Source organism: Diabrotica undecimpunctata, chromosome 2 (genome assembly GCF_040954645.1).
Source record: "Diabrotica undecimpunctata isolate CICGRU chromosome 2, icDiaUnde3, whole genome shotgun sequence".
NCBI classification, from domain to species: domain Eukaryota; kingdom Metazoa; phylum Arthropoda; class Insecta; order Coleoptera; family Chrysomelidae; genus Diabrotica; species Diabrotica undecimpunctata.
In genome coordinates this window covers 82,420,215-82,442,785 of record NC_092804.1, presented here as the reverse complement: position 1 = coordinate 82,442,785, position 22,571 = coordinate 82,420,215, and the positions used below count along the sequence as shown (strand labels likewise).

The 22,571-nt window shown below is 33.3% G+C and overlaps 1 protein-coding gene across 2 annotated transcripts in view; it reads left to right on the top strand.

The window, feature by feature from the left end:
• Positions 1-22,571, top strand: part of dtr (defective transmitter release) — a 79,002-nt gene that overhangs the window by 22,103 nt on the left and 34,328 nt on the right. For both annotated transcript variants that reach the window (XM_072523147.1, XM_072523146.1), the window contains exons 6-7: positions 10,136-10,278; positions 13,764-13,956. In XM_072523147.1, coding sequence (XP_072379248.1) covers positions 10,136-10,278; positions 13,764-13,956 — 336 coding nt within the window. The remainder of the gene's footprint in view (positions 1-10,135; positions 10,279-13,763; positions 13,957-22,571) is intronic.

Sequence of the window (22,571 nt, the reverse complement as noted above, 5' to 3'; positions counted from 1 at the left end):
TTGGAAGGCATTGATACGCTAGACAACTGGGATTTACACTAATCATTTTAGCGGAAAGTGTAATAATAAAAGAACTTGAAGTAGATAAATTTCATATAAATTAAGTTACGTGGCATATTTTAAAATAAGTTTTCTCATATATGTATCTCTAGTTTTGATAGGAGATATAATTATGAAACTATTTGCAGAAATGAAAATATCATACAAATATTAATTTTAATTTGTTTCGATATTGTTCAAATTTGAAAGTGCGGACTTCTTTAATAGTCAAAAGCTGAGAAACCATTTAATTTGCATAACGAAGGTTTTTCATGGATTTCATTCAAAACAATTTATTGACTTTTCTTTTTTTTTTGTGATAAGAGATTGTCCAAAAGTAAGTGAAAAATAATTAAAATCATAGTCAATAGTTAAGTCATTATTTTGATTTTCGGACAATCCAGACAATCCAGACAATTCAGATAAGCTAAAGTTATATAGGAAGAATTTTGGCAGTTGACACTGAATGCCCATAATGTACAATACCTGCAACTGCTTGTTTGTCTAAAATATATTCTTAGCAAAAAGTTTTCTATAGGGTTTTTTCGAAAAATTAATTTTTAGTCTTATTCGTGATTGAATTTTTCTTAATAATGTTGCTATATATATATATATATATATATATATATATATATATATATATATATATATATATATATATATATTCTATATATATATATATATATATATATATATATATATATATATATATATATATATAGAATATATTACTAGAATTAGGCAAATATGCAAATAAAAAAGTATGAAACATGCGCATAATTATGCAGTATTTTATGCAAAAGTATGCAGTATTTTATGCAAAATATGCATATTTATCTAGAAAATATGCATGTAATAAAAAATATTTACAATATTTTTTTATTTACAAAAATACTTACAATATTATAAATACATAACATATACAACTATTTTAACATATAAATATTATTTTGAATTGTGGTAACAACAGATTATCAAATGATGTTAAAAATTTTCTAAATAGTAAAAACTTATGGCTTCTATCTGAATACATATATTTGTAAATAGAAAAACTTCTTTCGACATTAACTAATGTAACTGGGGCATTTTTCAAATTTACTATAATAGATGGTTCTAAATTAAGTGGTTCGGAAAATGTCCCAGCTAGTACTTAAATCACTTCAGAAAGAACCCGGTAACCACTATTTTTTTCCATGGTTACTTTAAATTTTTGAAAAATTTCCTTTCCAATAGTACCTTTAACGTTTTGACACAATAACTCAAATTCTTTTATTAAAACTGTGCTCTCTATCAATGATAATTTGGAGGATTCTAATTGAGTTTTCTGGACAAAACTATAATTTGATTTTATGAATGACAGTTACTGTTGGAGGATGTTGTTTTGGAATGCTTGCTTAGCTTCCAATAAAGATTGGCAACTATCATCTGGTAAAAGCAGGAAGCATATCTGCAGTGGAACAGCAGGAAGCATATCTCTGTAACATTGTATTCTTACAGGTGATTTTAGGAATACCTTTTTGACGCTCGCTATTAAACTGTTAACTAGTGAAAATTTTTTTCTTACTTCTTCCGCAACTCTGTTTATTCCATGCGCTAAACAAGTGGCATGTGTTAAGTTTGGATAAAATATTTTTAAATTTTGTCCTGCTTTCACCATTTATGGTGAGGCATCAGAAAAAAAAAGCAATAATTTATCATTAGGCACAGCAGCCGGAAGAAAAAAGTTTGCTAATGCTTCTTGTAGAAACCGTGATATTGTTAGAGCGTTGGTTTTTTCCACTTGCTTACAGGAAATTAAATACGATTTTGGAAAGGTTTCATCGCTAAATACACCAATCAATAAGTGCACAATGTATCTTCCTGAGGAGTCAGTGGTCTTGTCCACACATATGTAAAAGTAATTATTACCTATTTCGGCTTTTATCTTGTGGATAACTGAGGAGTATAACAAATTGACATTATTTCTCTTTAGAGTTCGTTTACTGGGAATGTTTTGTTTGCAATATTTTTTTAAAGAAGAACTAAAGTTTTCATTAGATAATTTTGAAAGCGGTATATTAGAAGATACTAATGCACGACACAAGTCTTCGTTAAAAGTTTCTTGTTCGGTTTGTTTTTTGGAACTTGACTGAAAGCACTTGGACACTGAAGGTTGATATTTTTCACCGGATGTGGTTTTTACTTTTTTAGCTAAATGTTTCGCGGTTCTGACATGCTGATCTATTTGAATTTTTTTTTCAGATTAAATCTGAAAAAGAATATAAATGTTCTATAGTTGTACTCATTTTTAATATCTAAAATTGTAGTAATAAACTAAAAATAAACCGTTTTTGCATAACAATTAAAATATTTAAATTAAAGCAAATAAAAAATCGGTGTAGTAATCTTGAAAATGTCAAGAAATGACTGTGCAAGAAGGAAGAACCCCCAAATATGTACAAGAGGCTCTTGGTCTTTTCTGTTTACATTTAAAGAAAAAATAGTGTGAGCATAAATTAAAAGCACATAATTAATTAAGTCCAATATATGATATGTTTTTGTTTTCTAAAGCAAACTATGCTATTTTTAGAAAAAAAAATGTTAGTGACCTTTCAGTAGACTATTGAATGATTTGAATTTTAAATAAGTATCCTATTTTTCATCGTAAGAAGTTTAAAAAATGTTTGAAAAAAGAAAAAATACTTCTATTTATTGTGAACTAGCCTTGTGTCGGTACTTTTCTTAAACATAATCTCCAATTTTAAAATTTTTGTACCACCGTGTAAATTTTTAAAATAAAATAAAAAAATAATACGTATGTACTTACGGTTTTGCCACAATATGAGCAATAAACTTGATCCATATTTATAATAAGGTTTTATTCAAGTTGAAACATTGCTTATTTTCGGCATTTTCAAAGCACAATAATTATTTACAATTAGAAATACACGTTGTTTACGCCTCCAATTTTACAACAAAAGTGAAACCAAGTGAAACTGACCGTCAAAATAAAAATTTTTACCTAGAGACATAAACTGGCAAACACAAACCCTTAATTCCAGGACAAAACGTGACAAAACTATAAGTCGCTGTCTTTTATTAGTTACTATACAAAGAATTTAAATACCAAGTGATTATAAAACAAAATTAAATATTGGCATTTTCATGCTATCTGTAAGTTTGAATATAAAAATATATAGTTAACACCAAATTTTCAATATATGCACTTTATGCCCAATTTTATAAAAATATGCAAAATTTGACATTTTGCATATTTTTTATGCATTATATGCAAAATATGCAATTTGCATATTTGCCTAAGTCTACATATTACTAATAAATAATTAATCGTAATCGATTTTTCACGAAAAACGCAAAAACTTACATTTTATTGAAAAAATTGATAAAAAAATAAAATATAGCTTTTTTATTTTTGCTGTAAACCTAATACAAACTGAGTTTTTGTGACTTTATTAAATGTGACAATTTCGTATTTATATTTATATTTATAAAAACAATGTGGTAAAGTGGGAGATCTGCAGCACTTTATATTGGAGTGTGGACAGTACAAAGTATCAAAATGATGTATGAAAAACTAATTGAGCTAAACTGTTCATTGCCTGCCAATTTAAATACAATTATTTTTTCAAATAATAAGTAGATATTAAGATGTATCTAAGAATATATAACATCCTGTAAATTTAAATTATAAGTAGTTTTAGGTATTCAAATCAAAAATTGTAAATATGTCAAAAATTGAATGTGTATACCAACATATTACTTCCTGTAAATTTATATTATAAATAGGCTTAGGTAATAAAATCAAAAATTGTAATTACCACAAATAGTCTGGTTAATTGGCTATGCCAAAGCCATTATACAATAAAAAAACAAATTTCGTATTTAACGAAAAACTTTTAAAAACTAACAAGAATAACAGGAAAATTGTCCATTTTACTGCAAACATTCGTAATAATATTTTTTTAAAGTGCCTAAAAAAGCAATAAAATTAGACTTAGAACTATCTAACATAAGAACTAAAGAAGTTATGATAATAATAAGGAATATTTCCATTTCCTTTCTTGTGAAAATAACAAAAATTATACCCTTGCTTTTTCTACCCTAATTGCAAATTAAACATTATCAATTTCAAATTCACACTAATAATATATAGAACACTCATCCTACCAGTGCTGACATATGGGTCAGAAACATGGACCATCTCCAAAACAGACGCAAATCTTCTGCTCGTCTTCGAAAGGAAGATACTAAGAAGAATAATGGGCGCATTCTGTATTTGGAGAAGGCGATATAATTTCGAATTGTACGAGAAGTATAAAAAAATAGTAAATGGTAGAGATGTAATATCCTTCATAAAAATAGGTAGGCTTAGATGAGCTGGACATGTGTCAAGAGCAAATGAAAAATACCCACCCAGACGAACTCTATTATCGGTCCCAGTGAGAAATAGGAGTAGAGGCAGACCACGACTGAGATGGAGGGACGGTGTGGACGAGGACGCAAGGAAAATCGGCGCGGTAAATTGGCAACGGTTGGCGATGAACAGAAACGACTGGCGAAATAGACTGGGGAAGGTCAAGGCTCAACTAGAGCTGTAGCACCACTGATGATGATGATGATGATGAATTTCAAATTCACTTTACACAAGTATAAGTAATGGGATCCAAAAGTTTGAACAACTTAAAATGAATAATTTAAATCAAATTATGATACAGTGAAAAAAAATATTTTTTACATTTTTAAAAATACCTTTAAAAAAAAAAATTTAAAATTACATTTTTAAATAAATACAATCCTGTGAAAAATTGTTTTCAAAACTGTTCAAAACTTTAATTATTAAATTTTTTGGATTCCTTTACTGATGCTGAAATAAAGTGAATTTGTAATGTATATCGTTTAATTATATTTATTTTATCTTGCGTTAAGGTCTCCTATTATGATTGAGGGTTCGTCGTTTAAGAACGTATTTAAGTCGTATTCAATCAGTAGGTCTTGTGGTCTTACGTAGGCGGAGGTAATTCTGACTTCTCCTTGCCTCATTTGTACTCTTGTTGTTGTTGCTTGCATAGTATTTAGTTGTGGTGTTAGAATTCTGATGTGACCTATGCCGTTTATCACTAATATTGCTGTGCCACCTGATCTTGCTGTGTTGTCGTTCCTATATATGTCTTAGACTGGAAACTTGATGTTGATGTTGTTCGTGAGCTTTGTTTCCTGTATTGCCACAACGTCCATTTCATATCTACTGACCAGTTCGTCCAGGATATTCTGGATCTGGATCATCATCAGGTTAAAAAGCAGGTTAACATGCCTGAGCCACCAAAATATTAGGGTACAACCCTTTACAAATAATTGAAGTTACCAAAAAATGTACATGTTGTTGTTTAAAAGTGAGTGATGTTTAATACTTTATTAGATTTAACTTCAGGCAACACATAACTATGCCTCACGTGAGTACCAGCGTCCGGAGGGTAAACCTCTTCAAACGGACATCAGCTGGTAACAGGGAGTTAACTATTTTTCGACCTTTTTTTTATAGTAAAATACATTTAAAACTAAATAAATTGTATCATTAATGAAGAAATATATTAGGACCGTATTAAAAGATAAATATGTTTTTGGTGATATGTTAGGGAGGTTATACCATATATTTACTGTGGTACACTGGGCTAGTATAAATTTACGGTGAGAACATAATTTTTTCAGGGATTAAATGTGTGGTATGCTATTATTATTATGTCTATTTTTTCTTAAACAAATTTGATAATAGCGGAATTCTAAAATGTACTGTAGAATTATGTTATTTCCGCCTCTGAAATTTGGAAGGAATTTTAATAATATTTGGTTATCATTACAATATCCAGTGAGTGTATTAAAAAAATAATTTTTACGACTTTTCTTGATTAAACTGTTCCTCAGATATTAATATGGCCAAAGGTTGTCCGTAGGGGAAGTATTATCTCCTCCCTTGTGGAGTTCGGTTATCGATGGGCTAATAGCTAGACTCGCAACGAAAGGCATCAGGTCCTGGACTATGCGGATGACTTGGTCATCTTAACACACACAAATTTTAATGGACCAGCCAAAAAGAAAACGAAAGAAGCTCTGCCTGTGTAACTACAGAATGGACTTAAAATGTAACGCTTTCAGAGGCCTCAGTGCTCCAAAATCATAAAATTTACCAGAAGGAGCAATTTAGAGAGTGGTAAAAACGTAAGTTTGTGTAACCTTTTGGCTAAGGGCTAGGGTTTGAGTTTTCAGATCGTGCAAGCGCCCCTAATATGAATTAACGACAATTGACATAGCTGGGACCGACGGCTTTATGTGATCTTCCAACACGGTGGTATCTCAGTTAAATTAGAAATTGAAAATGTTGCCAGTGCCGGGATAGAGAGCGGTAAAATTCTAACTACGTTAATGGTAGCCAAACGCAGCCATAGAAAAATGTGGGATTTAAAACCAGACATGTTATGTTGTATTTATAATATTAAGGTAAAACCAAATTGATGCATATTGTGGTAAAACCACAATATCCATCAGTAGTATGGTGTCAAACCTGAGAAACGTAAGAATTACGTCAGGACATAATAACATCATATACAGATTGAACGAATTTAAAACGGAACATACGAAATCAATGTATTTCGGCTCAACTCCGCTCTAGGTGGTTGGCCAACAAAAGGTTGTCAAATAATTATATCATAAAAATCCAATACTTCAGCGGGCTGCTGGATTCGGAACTCATTCAAGAACAAGTCAAAACGCCACCCAAATAGGTTGCCTAGAATCACTGTGAAAACTAGACTACACAAGCAGTTATTATGCTGTCAAACCACTTATCGCTACCTTATAGTCCAAGAGATAAAGCCGAAATTTTGAACTGATCAGTAATATGACATTTCTCTATTGGAATATATACATTGTACCTGGGTTAAGACTTTGCCTTACCATTTCTCTATTGGAATATATTCATTGTACCTGGGTTAAGACTTTGCCTTACAGGCGGACGCCCCTCGTGGTACAGGGGGTGGCTATACAGGGATAAAGTTGTCATTTTTTTCGGAAAAATTAACGATCCATAATATGGCTGAAAACTTCAGAGTAAGATCTTGGTATAACTAGACGAAATCCCAAAGGGCGGACCCGAGAGTGGATACATAGGGGTGGCGGACAGGGGTGAAATTGCAATTTTTTGGGGAAAAATTAACGATAAGTAATATGTCCGCCATTTTCATGGCTCATTATTTAGCCCCTAAAATCTTTAAATCCATAAGGGCGGACAGCTGGGTTGGTACAGAGAGCCACAAAACGGGGTCAAATGTACCACTTGCCTGCGCATTTTAGGTCTCGGTAACAATTTTCAAACTGATTTTATTATATTTTTATACCGTTTGATTTGAAAATTTGTATGCTCACTTCTGTTACTATTCTGAGAAGCGTCAAGTAGAGTTTTCCTCAAAATTTTCCAAAAAAATTTCCGTAAATGAAAATTTTCGTAATTTTTTGAGGTAAAATCTAATTTGTAGAATCCTTTCGATTTTCTGTCAGTTATACCATGATTTTTTTCCAAAAATTTTCAAACGATTTTTCCGATAAGAAAAAAAATTTAGAAAAACTTTTCTAAAACATTTGATAAAACTTTACGTCATCCACTGAATCTTTTATAGAATATTTTGTAGTTTTAAAATGATATTATGATAATGTTTTTTTTTCAAACTGAAGTCATATTTACTTTACAAATCATTTTTTTCTTAAATATAAATATTTTACGAATTAATTTTTAATTGAATAAATGTTTGATATTTGATATTTTATTAAATTAAAGTAATTTTATAATGTTAACTATTAAATATTTTTGGTATAACAAATAGTAATTTTACTTATTTTTTATTACAATAAAAAGGTTTTTAAATTTATATTGCATTAATAATGGTTGTTCAGATATAAGAAAAATTTGACTTATTATTACATTAATAATCAAATACAAAATATATTATTTCTATTTGTCAATAGGTAAAATTCAATTTGTAGAATTCCTTTAACATTTTACAAATAATTATTAATAAAAATCAATTAAATAGTGGAATTATCAATTTTTTAAGTTTTGAAATTTACTTTGTAGATACATATTTTCAATTTTTTTAACTTTCAAATTGATTGAATTATTTTTTCATTAGTTGATTATAATTTTACAAATTCTGTTTGGACATTAATTTTGCATCATTTTTATTATAAAATATTAAAATAATAATGATGCGCGTTCCATTTAGATCAGTAATTCTAGACGCATGCGCTAAATGTAATAAGTATCAAGATGCTTTTATCCAACTTGGTGAAACTGATTTCGATTGTAATGAAGTTTTTGAAACCTTAGAAACTTTCATATGTCACTTATATGGAACAAGACTGACGAGAACAATTCCAAAAAGAAAAGTAAACGATGTCAGATTTTCACTATTTAACCGGCAGTATAAGTTGCATGATGTGAACGAGCCTTAAAAAAAAAACTAAAAAATTTCGATGCTTCAAGCTTACCACTATGTCAAGATGAATTACACCAACATCTACTGCGAGCTCATTATATTTCAAATATTAGGACCAATGCTCATAAAAAAGTACCAACAGAATTGATTGTTGAAGAACATGGTTGGGAGTTTGAAGATGAAACATATAAATTCAAATGGTTTAGTGGACCTCAGATGCCAGAATCAGTTCGAGAAATAGTGATTGAAAATGAAGTAGATAATGAATGTGATATTATTGAAAGTGAAAGTGACGAAGATGATGAATGTGATGACATCAATGAGATTGAGAAAAATGACGAAATTTTCAAAGTTTTTCTAAATTTTTTTTTTCTTATCGGAAAAATCGTTTGAAAATTTTTGGAAAAAAATCATGGTATAACTGACAGAAAATCGAAAGGATTCTACAAATTAGATTTTACCTAAAAAAATTACGAAAATTTTCATTTACGGAAATTTTTTTGGAAAATTTGGACGAAAACTCTACTTGACGCTTTTCAGAATAGTAACAGAAGTGAGCATACAAATTTTCAAATCAATCGGTATAAAAATATCATAATAAAATCAGTTTGAAAATTGTTACCGAGACCTAAAATGCGCAGGCAAGTGGTACATTTGACCCCGTTTTATGGCTCTCTGTACCAACCCAGCTGTCCGCTCTTTTGGATTTAGAGTTTTTAGTGGCTAAATAATGAGCCATAAAAATGACGGACATATTACTTATCGTTAATTTTTCCCCAAAAAATTGCAACTTCACTCCTGTCCGCCACCCCTTTTGTATCCACTCTCGCGTCCGCCCTTTGGGATTTCGTCTAGTTATACCAAGATTTTACTCTGGGTAAATTTTCAGCCATATTATCGATCGTTAATTTTTCCGAAAAAAATTGGCTGTACTGTGTAAAAACTGTAAGGCAAAGTCTTAACCCAGTTACAATGAATATATTCCAATAGAGAAATGTCATATTACTGATCAGTTCAAAATTTCGGCTCTATCTCTCCGACTATTAGGCAAGCTCCTCTTTCCTTTAAAGGAGACAGACAGTTGAACGACATTTTATACAATGTCTATCACCGGGTATGGATTTATTTTTGTCCAAGTTTTATATTGGTCCACTATTTCAAATGCAGTTCAAACAGACATATATTAAATTGTATGTTCCGTTTTAAATTCGTTCAATCTGTATAAAATCAGAAATACCAAATCGATGATCATTTCTGGCCACATGATACCCAGATACAGGCCTAAAGTATCTTTTCAAGTAGACATTTGGTTTTAAAGTTAGAAATTTTTTTTTGGGTCAAATGGTATTTACAAGTAATACAAAAAAAATATTTACTAAATTAAAGTAAAAATTAAATTTGTAAAATTTATATTACTTGTTTAAAAGTTAGTATGTAAATACATATATATCTTACAATCGCAGTAAATATTAAACTAATAATTGCTGTGCTGTAAAATATGTCTATAGTATGTACATTTCTTGGAGGTTCAATCTTGTTTATATATGTTGGAGTTCCAACTCTGTGTATTTTATTCGGTTCGATATAAAAAATATAATATTTAATTTCTATAGCTCTAATAAGAATTAGAGACAGACATTTGGAGGAGAGACGTCAGCAACAGCATTGTGATAGTGGGCATGGAACATCTGTGGGAGATTCGGACAGTGACGCAGATAGTTTTAACGAGATAATTATTCCAAATGGTGAAGATATGGTAAGATATGTTAAACATAGTTCGATTCAATAATTTTTATTTGTATTTAAAAAAAAATTATCTTTTCCCTATATATATATATATATATATATATATATATATATATATATATATATATATATATATATATATATATATATATATATATATATATATATATATATATATAAAAAATTAGGACTAGATTTTATTGTCCATTTAAATATCAACGTTTCAGCAGGAAACCCTTGCCTTTGGCAAGATTCTAAAGTGTACAAGATGAGGAACAAAAAGTTATTGTAAAATATATAGAAAACTTACCAAAACGTAAAACAAGACACTGACATTAATGAATTGACTGAAATAAAATTGATATCTAATATCTCATGATTTACTGTCATTAGTATATAATATATATATATATATATATATATATATATATATATATATATATATATATATATATATATATAGAAAAGAAATTTAATCTTTGCAGATAAGTTAAATAGTAAACTCTTAAAATCCAATCCATTCTTTGATGTTGCGCAGCCAGGTAATTTGTCGTCTACCCGGGCCGCGTCTGCCTTCTATTTTCCCTTCTATAATAAGCTGAAGGAAGTTATACCTGTCGTGTTTCTCTATTCATACGCCTTAAAACTTCTTCATTTCTAACGCGGTCGGTCCATGGAATTTTCAGCATACGACGAAATACCCACATCTCAAAGCTCTCTAAACGTCCTAACGAGCTCACTGTTAACGTCCAAGCTTCCACGTCGTGTAATAGTACACTATATACATAACACTTTATCATGCGGTATCGTAGGGACAAATCAAGATTACGGGTAGTGAGTAACTGTCGCATCTTTAAGACGGTGTTTCTTGCCTGTTCTATTCTACATTTAACCTCTTTTTCTTGGTCTAAGGTTTCATGTATCCAACAGCCTAGATACTTAAACTTTTTCACTTGTTTCACTAGATTGTTGTTGACTAGTATGTTTATAACTGGTGTGTGTTTTTTCTGAAATTACCATTGTTTTGGTTTTTTTTACATTCACCTTAAGGTCGTATAGTTCTCCTTCTCGCACTACTTTGGTAAACAGAATTTGTAGTTCTTCTTCACTGCCAGCAATCAGTACTGTATCATCGGCATATATGATATTGTTCACGATTTTTCCATTGACTTTTATTCCTTCTTGTGCTTCATTTAGAGCATGTACAAAGATAGTAGGAGAATAGGACAGTAATGTCCACTTTGGGTAAAGCAACCATCAAAGCAAAAGTAGGCAGAGGCTGTCCACAAGGAGGAGTTCTGTCCCCTCTACTTTGGGCAACCTTGGTAGATGATCTTCTCAGAAATCTGTCCACAGAAGGCTTTTATTGTCTAGGATATGCTGACGATATAGCAATCGTTGTCAGGGGCAGGTTTGCTCAGGTAGTTTCTGAGAGAATCCAAGCAGCCCTAAATATAGTTGACGACTGGTGTAAACAAGAGAGACTGATAGTCAATGCTCAGAAAACACAAATTGTCAACTTCACCAAAAAAACAGCACTACAAGGCCTAAAACCACCGGTGCTGGGAAGAACAGAGATTTCATTTGCCAAAGAAACAAAATACCTTGGGGTATATTTTGATCATAGGCTTACATGGAATACTCACATTCTAAAAACCACACAGAAAGCTACTATGTCCTTGGGCAGATGTAGAAGAATGTGCGGTAAGAATTGGGGACTTAACCCCAAAATGACTCTATGGCTATATACAAGGGTTATTAGACCCATGATAACCTATGGCTCGGTGACGTGGTGGACAAAGACGCGGCAAGGGGGAGCAATAAGGCTGCTAGGTAATACACAAAGGCTAGCATGCCTGTGTATTACGGGGCCTTAAAAACAACTCCTACTGCATCGCTGGAAGTCCTGTAGAATCTACCACCACTTCATATCTTTATACAGGGCGAAGCCAGATCCGTGATGCACAGATTAATCCATAGTCAGCGACATATAAGCCAGATGCATGGTACTGACAACAGAAAGCTAATCGAGGAGCTAAAAGCCGATATTGTGATGGGGAAACCTATCGATGCAACAGTTACGAGATATAGCTTTAACAATAAGTTCACAATTAAGATACCAGGCAGGGAAGACTGGAATAAAGGTGTACCCATACAAGCTGCTGCTACCTGGTACACGGATGGCTCAAAAACATCGGAGGGTGTGGGAGCCGGCATAGTAGGGACAAATCAAGGGATAGATTTCCCGGTAAGTCTATCTAAGGATGTGACAGTTTTCCAGGCGGAAATAACTGCAATCCATCACTGCGTGGAAGAAATAGAAAGGCAGGAAAGAACGTTCTGTTCAGTTGCTATCTTCACAGATAGTCAGGCAGCGCTTAAGGCACTCAATTCCGTAGAGGTCAATTCTAAGCTAGTATGGGATTGCGTGTGTGCCCTAAATAAACTAGGAGACCGTAGCAAGGTTACGGTAGCCTGGGTACCGGGGCACGAGGGTCATAAGGGCAATGAAAAAGCAGATGAAATGGCCAAACAAGGCTCATCATTGCCATTCATTGGACCGGAACCCTTCTGCGGAGTTGCTAAATCAGTAACAAGAACGGCTACAAGGAAGTGGGTAGCTCGCAAATCTCTGGAATGGTGGAGGAATTCACCAGGACAAAGACAGGCGAAACAGTTCATTACAGAACATTCGCCAAAATTTACGGCAGACCTAATAAGCAAAGACAGGAAAACAGTCAAGGTCATAGTAGGTCTTCTAACAGGGCACTGTAAGCTGAATAGGCACTTGAAGCTGATGGGATTATCAGATGATGACCTGTGCAGATTCTGTCACCTCGAAGAAGAAACAGCAGAGCACATTTTATGTCAGTGTGACAGTCTGGCAAATGTGCGGTTCTTTGCATTAGGAGAAGAAAATCCACCGGCAAATAGCCACATGGAAGGTACAGTCTCGAAGCTACTAGACTTTATAAAAAGGGTCAGGCTAAAGAATGTTATCTAGGACTAGAGGACCACAATAGATCTGAAAAGGTCGCAGTGGAATAGGCCGAAAGGCCACCTCTCTTAATCTAATCTAATCTAATGTACAAAGATGTCCTCTGAGTACAAGTTGAATAATAATGGTGATAGTATACAACCTTATCTAACTCTTCTTTGGATGTTTATGGTTTCAGTATCAGCCATTTCAGTTCTGACAGAGGCGTTTTGGTTCCAGTAGAGTTCACGTATTGTATTTATATTATAATTATATATTAAGAATCTTATTAAGCTAAAAGGTTGTACATAATATCATGGGTTGTACCCCTAATGTAATGATTTGTATATCACATTATAAACTGAATGTCATTTCATACTTAAATACATATGTGCTTAACTAAAATTAATTGTATAAACCTAAATAATATTAGTAATTCATCTTTTAAACAGTTTCAAAAAACGGTTTATTTACTTTAGATTTTTTTATATTTTGATTATCGATACCTTATTCTTAAGCAAATCAACCAAGCTGAATCTTCCGATGAAAATGATCAAGAGGATGACCCTCCTTATAATTATGGTGCATCTAACGACGATGAGCCTACTGCATCATCTTCTGATAGTGATGAGTTTATGAAGGATAAACAAGTAGAAAATCCAAGAGAGTATGAAGAATATAGAGAGCGAATATTTGATTTTAGTACAAAAAGTAAGTATGTAAAGTGTTTAATACTTTTTTTGTGGTAATAAAACATACTTTATCATAGTGGCATACTTCCTCAAGTCACTCGATCACGGTGAACTTAATACTTTTACTCACAATGGCAACGATGCCATCATTGTTTAAACACTTTTTACAAAAAATTATTTTACAATATAAAATGCACAGTTCGTTAAATATACATTATTAGTCACAATTTTTATATGCTTGTACAATTACTTCTTAACATCTGTTTACCGATTAAATTATTAATGACCAAAAAATCGGATTGCAAACTCATTCAAAAATATTCTACGAAGTTCTATCAAAAGCTCAAAGGGTTTCCGACATTCGATACATGCCAATCAAATGATTACTATGTAGAATGTAGAAGGTTTATATTTCAGGGAAAAAAGCAAAAAATTACCCTTTTCGGGACCGTGACAAATCCAGATATATGACAATTTTTTTAGTTATTTTAGGCCTATATAAAGAAAACCTATAATATGTTTTCTGCAGACATTTCGGCGTATTTTTTAATTATTAACAATTTAGTGTAAAAAATGCCATTTTTTCGATTTTTTGGTTACCACTGAAAAGCTTAATACTTAAGGTAAAATTACAAAACTTTATCTTTTAAATTATAAAAAAGCTATAAAAGCGATTTCTAAAAGTTGTAAAATGAATTTGTTGATTCAAAAAGTGCAAAATAAGTCAAAAACGTTATTTGTTTATAACTATTGTAAAAATCAACACACACACACACACACACTTCACTACATTCAATACTTCTTTATCAATTACAAATTTCACTGATATTATTCTATCACTCGTTCTTACAACTTATAATACTCTAATACTCTAAATTATCTTTCATTTAACTATCAGCAATTATACCAACTCCATTCCTAGTATTGTGTTTCTTTTCCCTACATACCACAATTTGTATCCTTCACCTAGTTCTTTCGCCCTTTATCCTTTCCACCTAGTTTCTTGAATTCAAGCAATTTGTACTCTTCTACGTTTAAGCGCATCTACTAACTCCATACTTTTAACTGTAAGACTTCCAGGATTCCAAGAACCTATAACCTGTAATGGTATTCACCTTGAAATAGTCCCCATAAATTTCAAATAGAATGGACAATAAATTGGGTGATGACAAAAAATTTGACATTTTGACGAAAAACTGGCGGCAAAAGAAATAAATAAAAAATCAGGGCCAAAAAGTTCTTTTTTCCTTAGATAACCCTACTTTCCGTCGAAAAATAAAACTTGAAATTTATCGAATTCTTTTTCTACTTCCGCCTTATTGCCAACTGCTGGATCTAGGATAATGAAGGATGAAAAAAAAAATAATATGGAAAATTTAAGCTTTTTTCGAAAACTGAACATAGGACATAGGAACAAGAGGAAGACGATAGTTTCCGAGGTTAATTTACCTCTTTTAAAAAGCTATGAGAAGAAATCTCTATCTACAAAAATATCTGCAAATGGATTTAACTCTTTACATAAATTCTAGATTTTAATTGTCAGACAATAGTTTAGTTTCTTCTGATAAAGATTACAAAACAAAGTAACCAAGATTTTTATATTTATTGCCATCATTTTACGGTAATATTTACAATGTTAAATATTTATGATTATCATTCCGGCTTTACAACCCTGTGTGGTTGCTAGCCTTCTCAAGAATTTCTCTCCAGTCATCCCTATCCATCGCCTTCCTCCGCCGAACACGTACTTCCGTATTTCTCAGGTCTCCATCGATATTATCAAGGAACCTTGTTCTGGGTCTTTCTGTTCTTTTCTGACCAATTGGCCTACCAAGGAGCGTTTTTGTTGCTAGGTCATTTTGTTCCATTCGCATTACATGCCCTATCCACCTTAGACGTCCTATCTTTATATATTTAACGATATCTGGTTTCTGGTATATTCTATAAATACACACTCAATTGTTGTTCACTGCTCCATAGATTAGCCTTAGTACTTTTCTTTCAAAACATCCTAACCAGTTTTCATTACGTTTTATTAAAGTCCAGGTCTCTGATTTATGTGTTAGGACTAGAAACATTAATAATAATTTGTGATTCTGAAAAGAACCGTTTTTTTAATTGTAACATTTGTAGATTTGATGACAATATCACTCCACACATAGTTCTGTTTCGCTATCACTATCCTCATCTAAATTAATTATGATCGGTTCAATTATATTATGATCTACATGAACATATGAATTTTCTTTACTTATTACGTGTCGGACTGAATTTCTCCAACTACTTGGAAGAATATCATTGACACATTTTCTTATCAACTCTACAACAGTACTACTTAACGTTTTGAGACCTCACGTTAGACTTCAATTCGTGCCACATATTTTATGGGATTAAACATACAATAATAGGGTGAAAGCCGCAGCACTGTATGTCCCATTTCCTCTACCAATGTATCACAAACAATACTTTTTTTTATAGAAAATACCTTTAAAATTTCTAGAAGCTCTTGTTTGGTGTAATATTCTTCAAAATACGTATTATTCGTCTCCATGTAATTTTGGATTTCCAATTTAGTATTATTTGAGTTCGGAGCTTTACTTAGTTGGCGACTGTGATAGCTTGTATTGTCCATTGCTATCACGCTATTCTGAGGAATGTTTGGCATAGGATTATTTTTGAACCATTCTTCAAAAATTTCTACCGTTGTATTTTCATGGTAGTCGACGCAGGAGTCTTTAATATTCTTTGCAGAAAGCCACAGGGCATTTGGAACCCAACCATTTTCTGATCCAGCATGTAAAATCGTTATTCTTTTCCCTTTATTTGACGTAGCTTTTGTCTTACATTTACCGGAGGAATCGGCAAATCCTTTAGGTCGCGTTGAATGTGTGTCAAACCATGTCTCGTCGAGGTAAATTATCGGATGATTTTCAGAACGGAATTTTCTTATCGAAGTTATATACTCATAACGCTATTTTTGTAATCTATGAGATCCCGTAATTACTTATCTTTTGACACAATTATACGATATCGAAAGCCCATACTTTTCAAAATTTTCCATAAGCTGGTGAGACTACAGCTTATTGGGGTTTCGTCAACATTGAGCCGTTGCTTTAGTGCTCTTAATGTAGGTATGCGTTGCTCTTCGTACATGGTATAGACTTTTCGACGTATCAAGTCCCTATCAGCTTCGTCGAGACATTTGGTGGAACTGGAATCTTTACGTTTTTCTCTTGTTTCTATGGGATTTGATGTAAATTCTTTTTTTTGTGGTCAGAGGTATTTTCGTCAAATCGCATATTTCACTCGTAGCGGAAGTTGTGTAAGTCCTCTTTTAGGTACGGTACTGTATATAGTTTTTACAATGTGCTTTGCATCTATAGATAAATCATGAATGTGTTGCTTGTGTGAGTCCATTTCAAATAGGTAAAAGAAATAAAATAAGACTTACTCACAATCAATTTAATTTTACTACCAAAACGACCGGTTTCGAAGCGTAACGAGGAAGTTTCTTGAGGGGAGAGATGTTAACAAATGAAATAGGAGTAAGGTATATATGATTGTTTGTTAAAAAGTTTTATGTCTGTTTTGTCCTTTTAATTGTGTTCTGTTTTTCCCTAATTGTCCTTAATTGTCTTTAGTTTTATAATTTTAACATATGACATCACAATTTCTGCCAAAACAGAAATCAAATGCTTTTTTATCAAAATCTGATAATTACAAGTCAAAGAAATTACACACCCACAAAATTAGTACATCTAATTTAATTCATTGTCACACAACTGTCCTCTTACTGTAAAAATTTCAATAAATTAACACACAATTCTAAAATATATCTCTTGAATAAATATAAATAACTTTTAATAATTTAAATAATATAAAACATCACTTTCATTTAACAAACAATCACATATACCTTACTCCTATTTCATTTGTTAACATCTCTCCCCTCAAGAAACTTCCTCGTTAATTGTCAGACAGTTACAACATTAATCGAAGATCACCCAACATCAGCAATACAGGAGAGTTTGAACTATGTATCACGAATCAATAACTAAAACTTCTTGTACAGGAATGTAAGTAGTATTTTGTTTGTTACTAATTTATTACAATTCAATAGTTTATCTCTTACCAATTTGTGAGTTTTCACATTGTCTGCTAAATCAATTTTATACATATTAATAAACACAGACAGGTAATATTTTCATAATTACTATAACCTTTTTGATCTTTATCTTTATAAGACAGGTCGTTTTGGTAGTAAAATTAAATTGATTGTAAGTCTTATTTCATTTCGCCTACCTACTATAGATAAATGTTTCTTCTTTACCGGAACACTCGAAGAAGTCCCATTATTATTATCCCACGGACGCCACATAATGATAGAAAACGTAATCAATAAAATGAGTAATACTACTTAACACTTTCGTGATACATAAAGACAAACACATTTTATCAAGAACTGGTATTTAAATACTGGTTGGTATTTAATTCCATAAACTTATTATATAAATACCTGAAAAACACTTAAAAGGTGATTAGAAAACCCGTCGCGCAGTACTATTGAATTCGAAAAACCCTCTTACAGTTCCGTACAGTTTCGTCAATATAAGCCTTATCTGTATTAATGAAATTATAATGAGTTTGGATTGTACGCAATTAAATCAACATTAAGAAATGAATATTGACAAATTTTACCAGGAAACATATTTAAATTTTACCTGAAACCGGGCCTTTTATACTATTATTTGATGTTTATAGTCGGTACTAATTGAAGTCAACCATTTACTGCTCAACAAACTTTACCTATTGTTTTTTTAGTATTGACGAGCGCTCCCAGGTATACAAATTCGTTTACTGCTTCGATGACGTAGTTTTTTAGATTTGTGACACACGTATTACTTTTTCCAGAGACAGATTGAACAGTATACAGGAGAAGGGGTCTCCCTGGCCCGTTATTTGTTTTAAAAGGTTAAGACGGTTCTATCTGGATTCGTACTGTACATTCATTTTTTTCAAGAATTAGTTTTGTTAAATTTACTAATTTAGTACTCTTAGCTCTAGCTCTTTTATTCCTCCAAACATTTCTCCATTATTTAGAGTCGTGTAATCCATAAATATGTGATGAGTATCTATTCCATATTACAGTGTCTTTTCTAAAAAGTGTCTCAATGTTGCAATTAATGCAGCCCTGAGTGCAATAAATTGTTAATTTGTGCAATGAATTGTCGATTTACCTCTACTGAAACCAGCCTGGTTTTTTGCCATTACTCGTTCTGCATAAGGCGCCATACAGTGGCATAGTATACTCGTAGTGAAGGATATGTTATACACTGTATTTAGAAGCGTAATTTCTATATGGTTAAAGCATTAAAAGATACCTACTTTTTGTGTATGGTGCAAAGTACTCCAATATTCCAATCACTGGGAGGGATTTCTGTGTCCATATTTCTTTTGTGAGCTGCTGCCATCATGGTATCATGGCGATCTTCTTTATATAGTTCAGCTGGAAAACTATCTATTCTTGGGACTAGTGTGTGGTTAGATTTTTAACTGCATCTTTAACTTTACGAATCGTTGGTGTTTCCTTTTCTTCTCTCGTCTGTTCCGCTTACATTTTATCTTTCGTCTTTCAGGTTTTCTTTTTTAAAATTTTTCTTTTTTTAAAATTATTCCATCCATCGATTAAATATATTGTTGTCTTTTATTTATTTATAATTATTTATATTTTGTTGTGAATTCTTTAATTTATAATGTCTTGTTCTTATCTTAATTCATTAAAAAGCACAATAATTAATATTAATTTATTTAACGAACTATACATAATTTATATAGGCGAGCGTGACATTTAAATCGCGGCCGCGGGTGTTCAGATATTAACTGTCCCTTCCAAATAAAATGTCCTGTTAACATATGCCAGTGCCGTTATCTCGAAAAGTCTAAAACCTTCTTGAGTAGACGACGGCGAAACGGTAAGGGCAAACTGGATTTCCCATCGACTCGCCTCGAACTTTCGAAATGTTGTTTTTTTGGAAGCTTCCGTTCAGGCCTCGCACAATCTACAATATAACAGAATTAGTCATAATATTTACAGTTATTTTAGGCCAGGATTTTTATCGTAACATTGCCCCCCTCTTAAAAGATGGTTCCTCCTGGAACCTTGTCGGGACTGGAACCGGAACTGTATGCTGGTATCGGCAACTGGACCCTCTTTTACAACTTCCAGTTGTATAAAAATGACAAGGGACGGTTTTCTCTCCGCACCAGTAACTATGCGGATTGCAACAGACTAACACCTGGACTTCGGTGTCTTTAAAGATCTCCTCCACCATATTTCGGATAACCCTCCAATCTAATTGGCGGCACTCGCAACTTTGGCATGGCTAACTTTTGCACGTCGGACTCTAGTACGTGCTCTCTCAATTGAAGTAAGGCTTCCCATACATCTCGGTAGGTAGGTTGGTCACGGGCAGTGTCTTTTGTTACCAGGTAGAAAAGGTAACGTGATGCATCTTGGAGTTTAAAGGTTTTACCGGGAGCTGGCACCTGGCATTGAAGTTCTGCAACTCGACCAAACTTCCTTCGAAAGACGGATGCCAACCCTGGTGCGTCTTTGATACTGGCCGGGATGGTAAGGGCCAGCCAGTAATCATCGGGGAGCGCGAGTAGATCTTGCTTTTCTTCAGTGGTAACACCATGTCTTGCTTTACCGGTACCTCCATAGGCACCCATGAATTCCTCAAACGTGAGGTCAGACACGTCTTGGACTTGGTCTACTTCCACTTCTTCATCTACGTCGTGGTCACCTTCGAAAGACGCCAGCCGGTTATGGTGTACTATCATCGGTTTTCCCTTCGGAATCTTGCTTATTCGGTAGATGACATCGTTGATCTTCTCCATAATGAGGTATGGACCTTCCCAAAACTGCTGCAATTTGGGAGAACAACCTTTTCGCTTCTTGGGATTATACAGCCATACTTTGTCGTTCTTCTTAAAGCAACCCTTTTCGGCTTGTGTATCGTACCGTTTCTTCATTCTGTCGCTAGCGATCTGAAGGTGGGAACGGACCAACTCATGTACATCGTCCATTCTTCTTCGTAATTCGATCACATAATCTTCACCTGCTACATCTTTTCCAGGTCGACATCCAAACTCGAGATCACAAGGTAGTCGCATTTCGCGTCCGAATAGGACTTTGGCTGGTGTCTGGCCTGTTGATTCGTTAACAGCAGATCTGTATCCCAGCGGTATTCTCTTGCTTCCTCTGTAAGTCGCGTTAATGGCTTAGCGATATCTGCAAACTTCTTAATAAACCTCCGGTAGTAAGTACATAGTCCAAGAAAACTTCTCACTTGATGTTTGTCAGTTGGTTTCGGCCATTCCGTAATGGAATCGATTTTTCCCTTATCCACAGCCACTCCTTCTTTACTGACTATATGACCCAGATAATTGACTTTACCTTGAAATAGCTGGCACTTAATGGCGTTAATGGCTTAGCGATATCTGCAAACTTCTTAATAAACCTCCGGTAGTAAGTACATAGTCCAAGAAAACTTCTCACTTGATGTTTGTCAGTTGGTTTCGGCCATTCCGTAATGGAATCGATTTTTCCCTTATCCACAGCCACTCCTTCTTTACTGACTATATGACCCAGATAATTGACTTTACCTTGAAATAGCTGGCACTTCTTGGGGTTTAACATCAATTGGGCGGCTTTAAGTCGATTAAAAACGTTTTCTAAATTCCTTAAATGATCTTCGAATGTCTCCCCCAAGACGATTATGTCATCTAAATAAACCAGGCATGTTTTCCAAGATAACCCTCTCAACACATTTCCATCAGCCTCTCAAATGTCGCAGGAGCATTACAGAGTCCAAATGGCATAACGTTGAATTGCCACAATCCAGATCCTGTGGTGAAGGCTGTCTTTTCTTTATCTACTGGGTCCATTTCTACCTGCCAGTATCCAGACTTCAAATCCAAAGTAGAAAACAATTTACTTCCAGCCAATGTGTCCAATGTGTCATCGATCCGAGGCAGAGGATAACTACCTTTCTTGGTAACGTTGTTCAGCAAACGGTAATCCACACAGAACCTCGTCGTTCCGTCTTTCTTCTTAACCAGGACCACCGGAGAGACCCATGGGCTCGTAGAAGGTTCTATCACCCCGTCTTTCTTCATTTCCTGAACAATCGTTTCAGCTTCCTCTCTTTTCGCCTGTGGTAATCGTCGAGCTGTTTGACGAATTGGATTAGCATTACCAGTATCAATTTTATGCTTAACAACGGTAGTTCTTCCCGTCTTTCCTCCTTTCGGTACGAAAATATCACGGTACTGCCGAAGAAATTCCCTTAATTTCCTTTTTCTCCATCTGATTTAGAGACTGTTCTGCAACTGCAACCATTTGGTCGAATTTGTCGTTCGAATTATCAGATGTTATCGCCTGACAGATTATGGATGTCACAGGTACACAAGTTCCTACCTTTGTCTTTTTCTTGATGGTCACTGGGTAGTCGTTGACATTGATAAGTCTCACAGGAATTTCTTTAGCCGAAGTCACCAATTGCTTTCCAATTATGATTCCCTTAATTTCCTTCTTCTCCATCTGATTTAGAGACTGTCCTGCAACTGCAA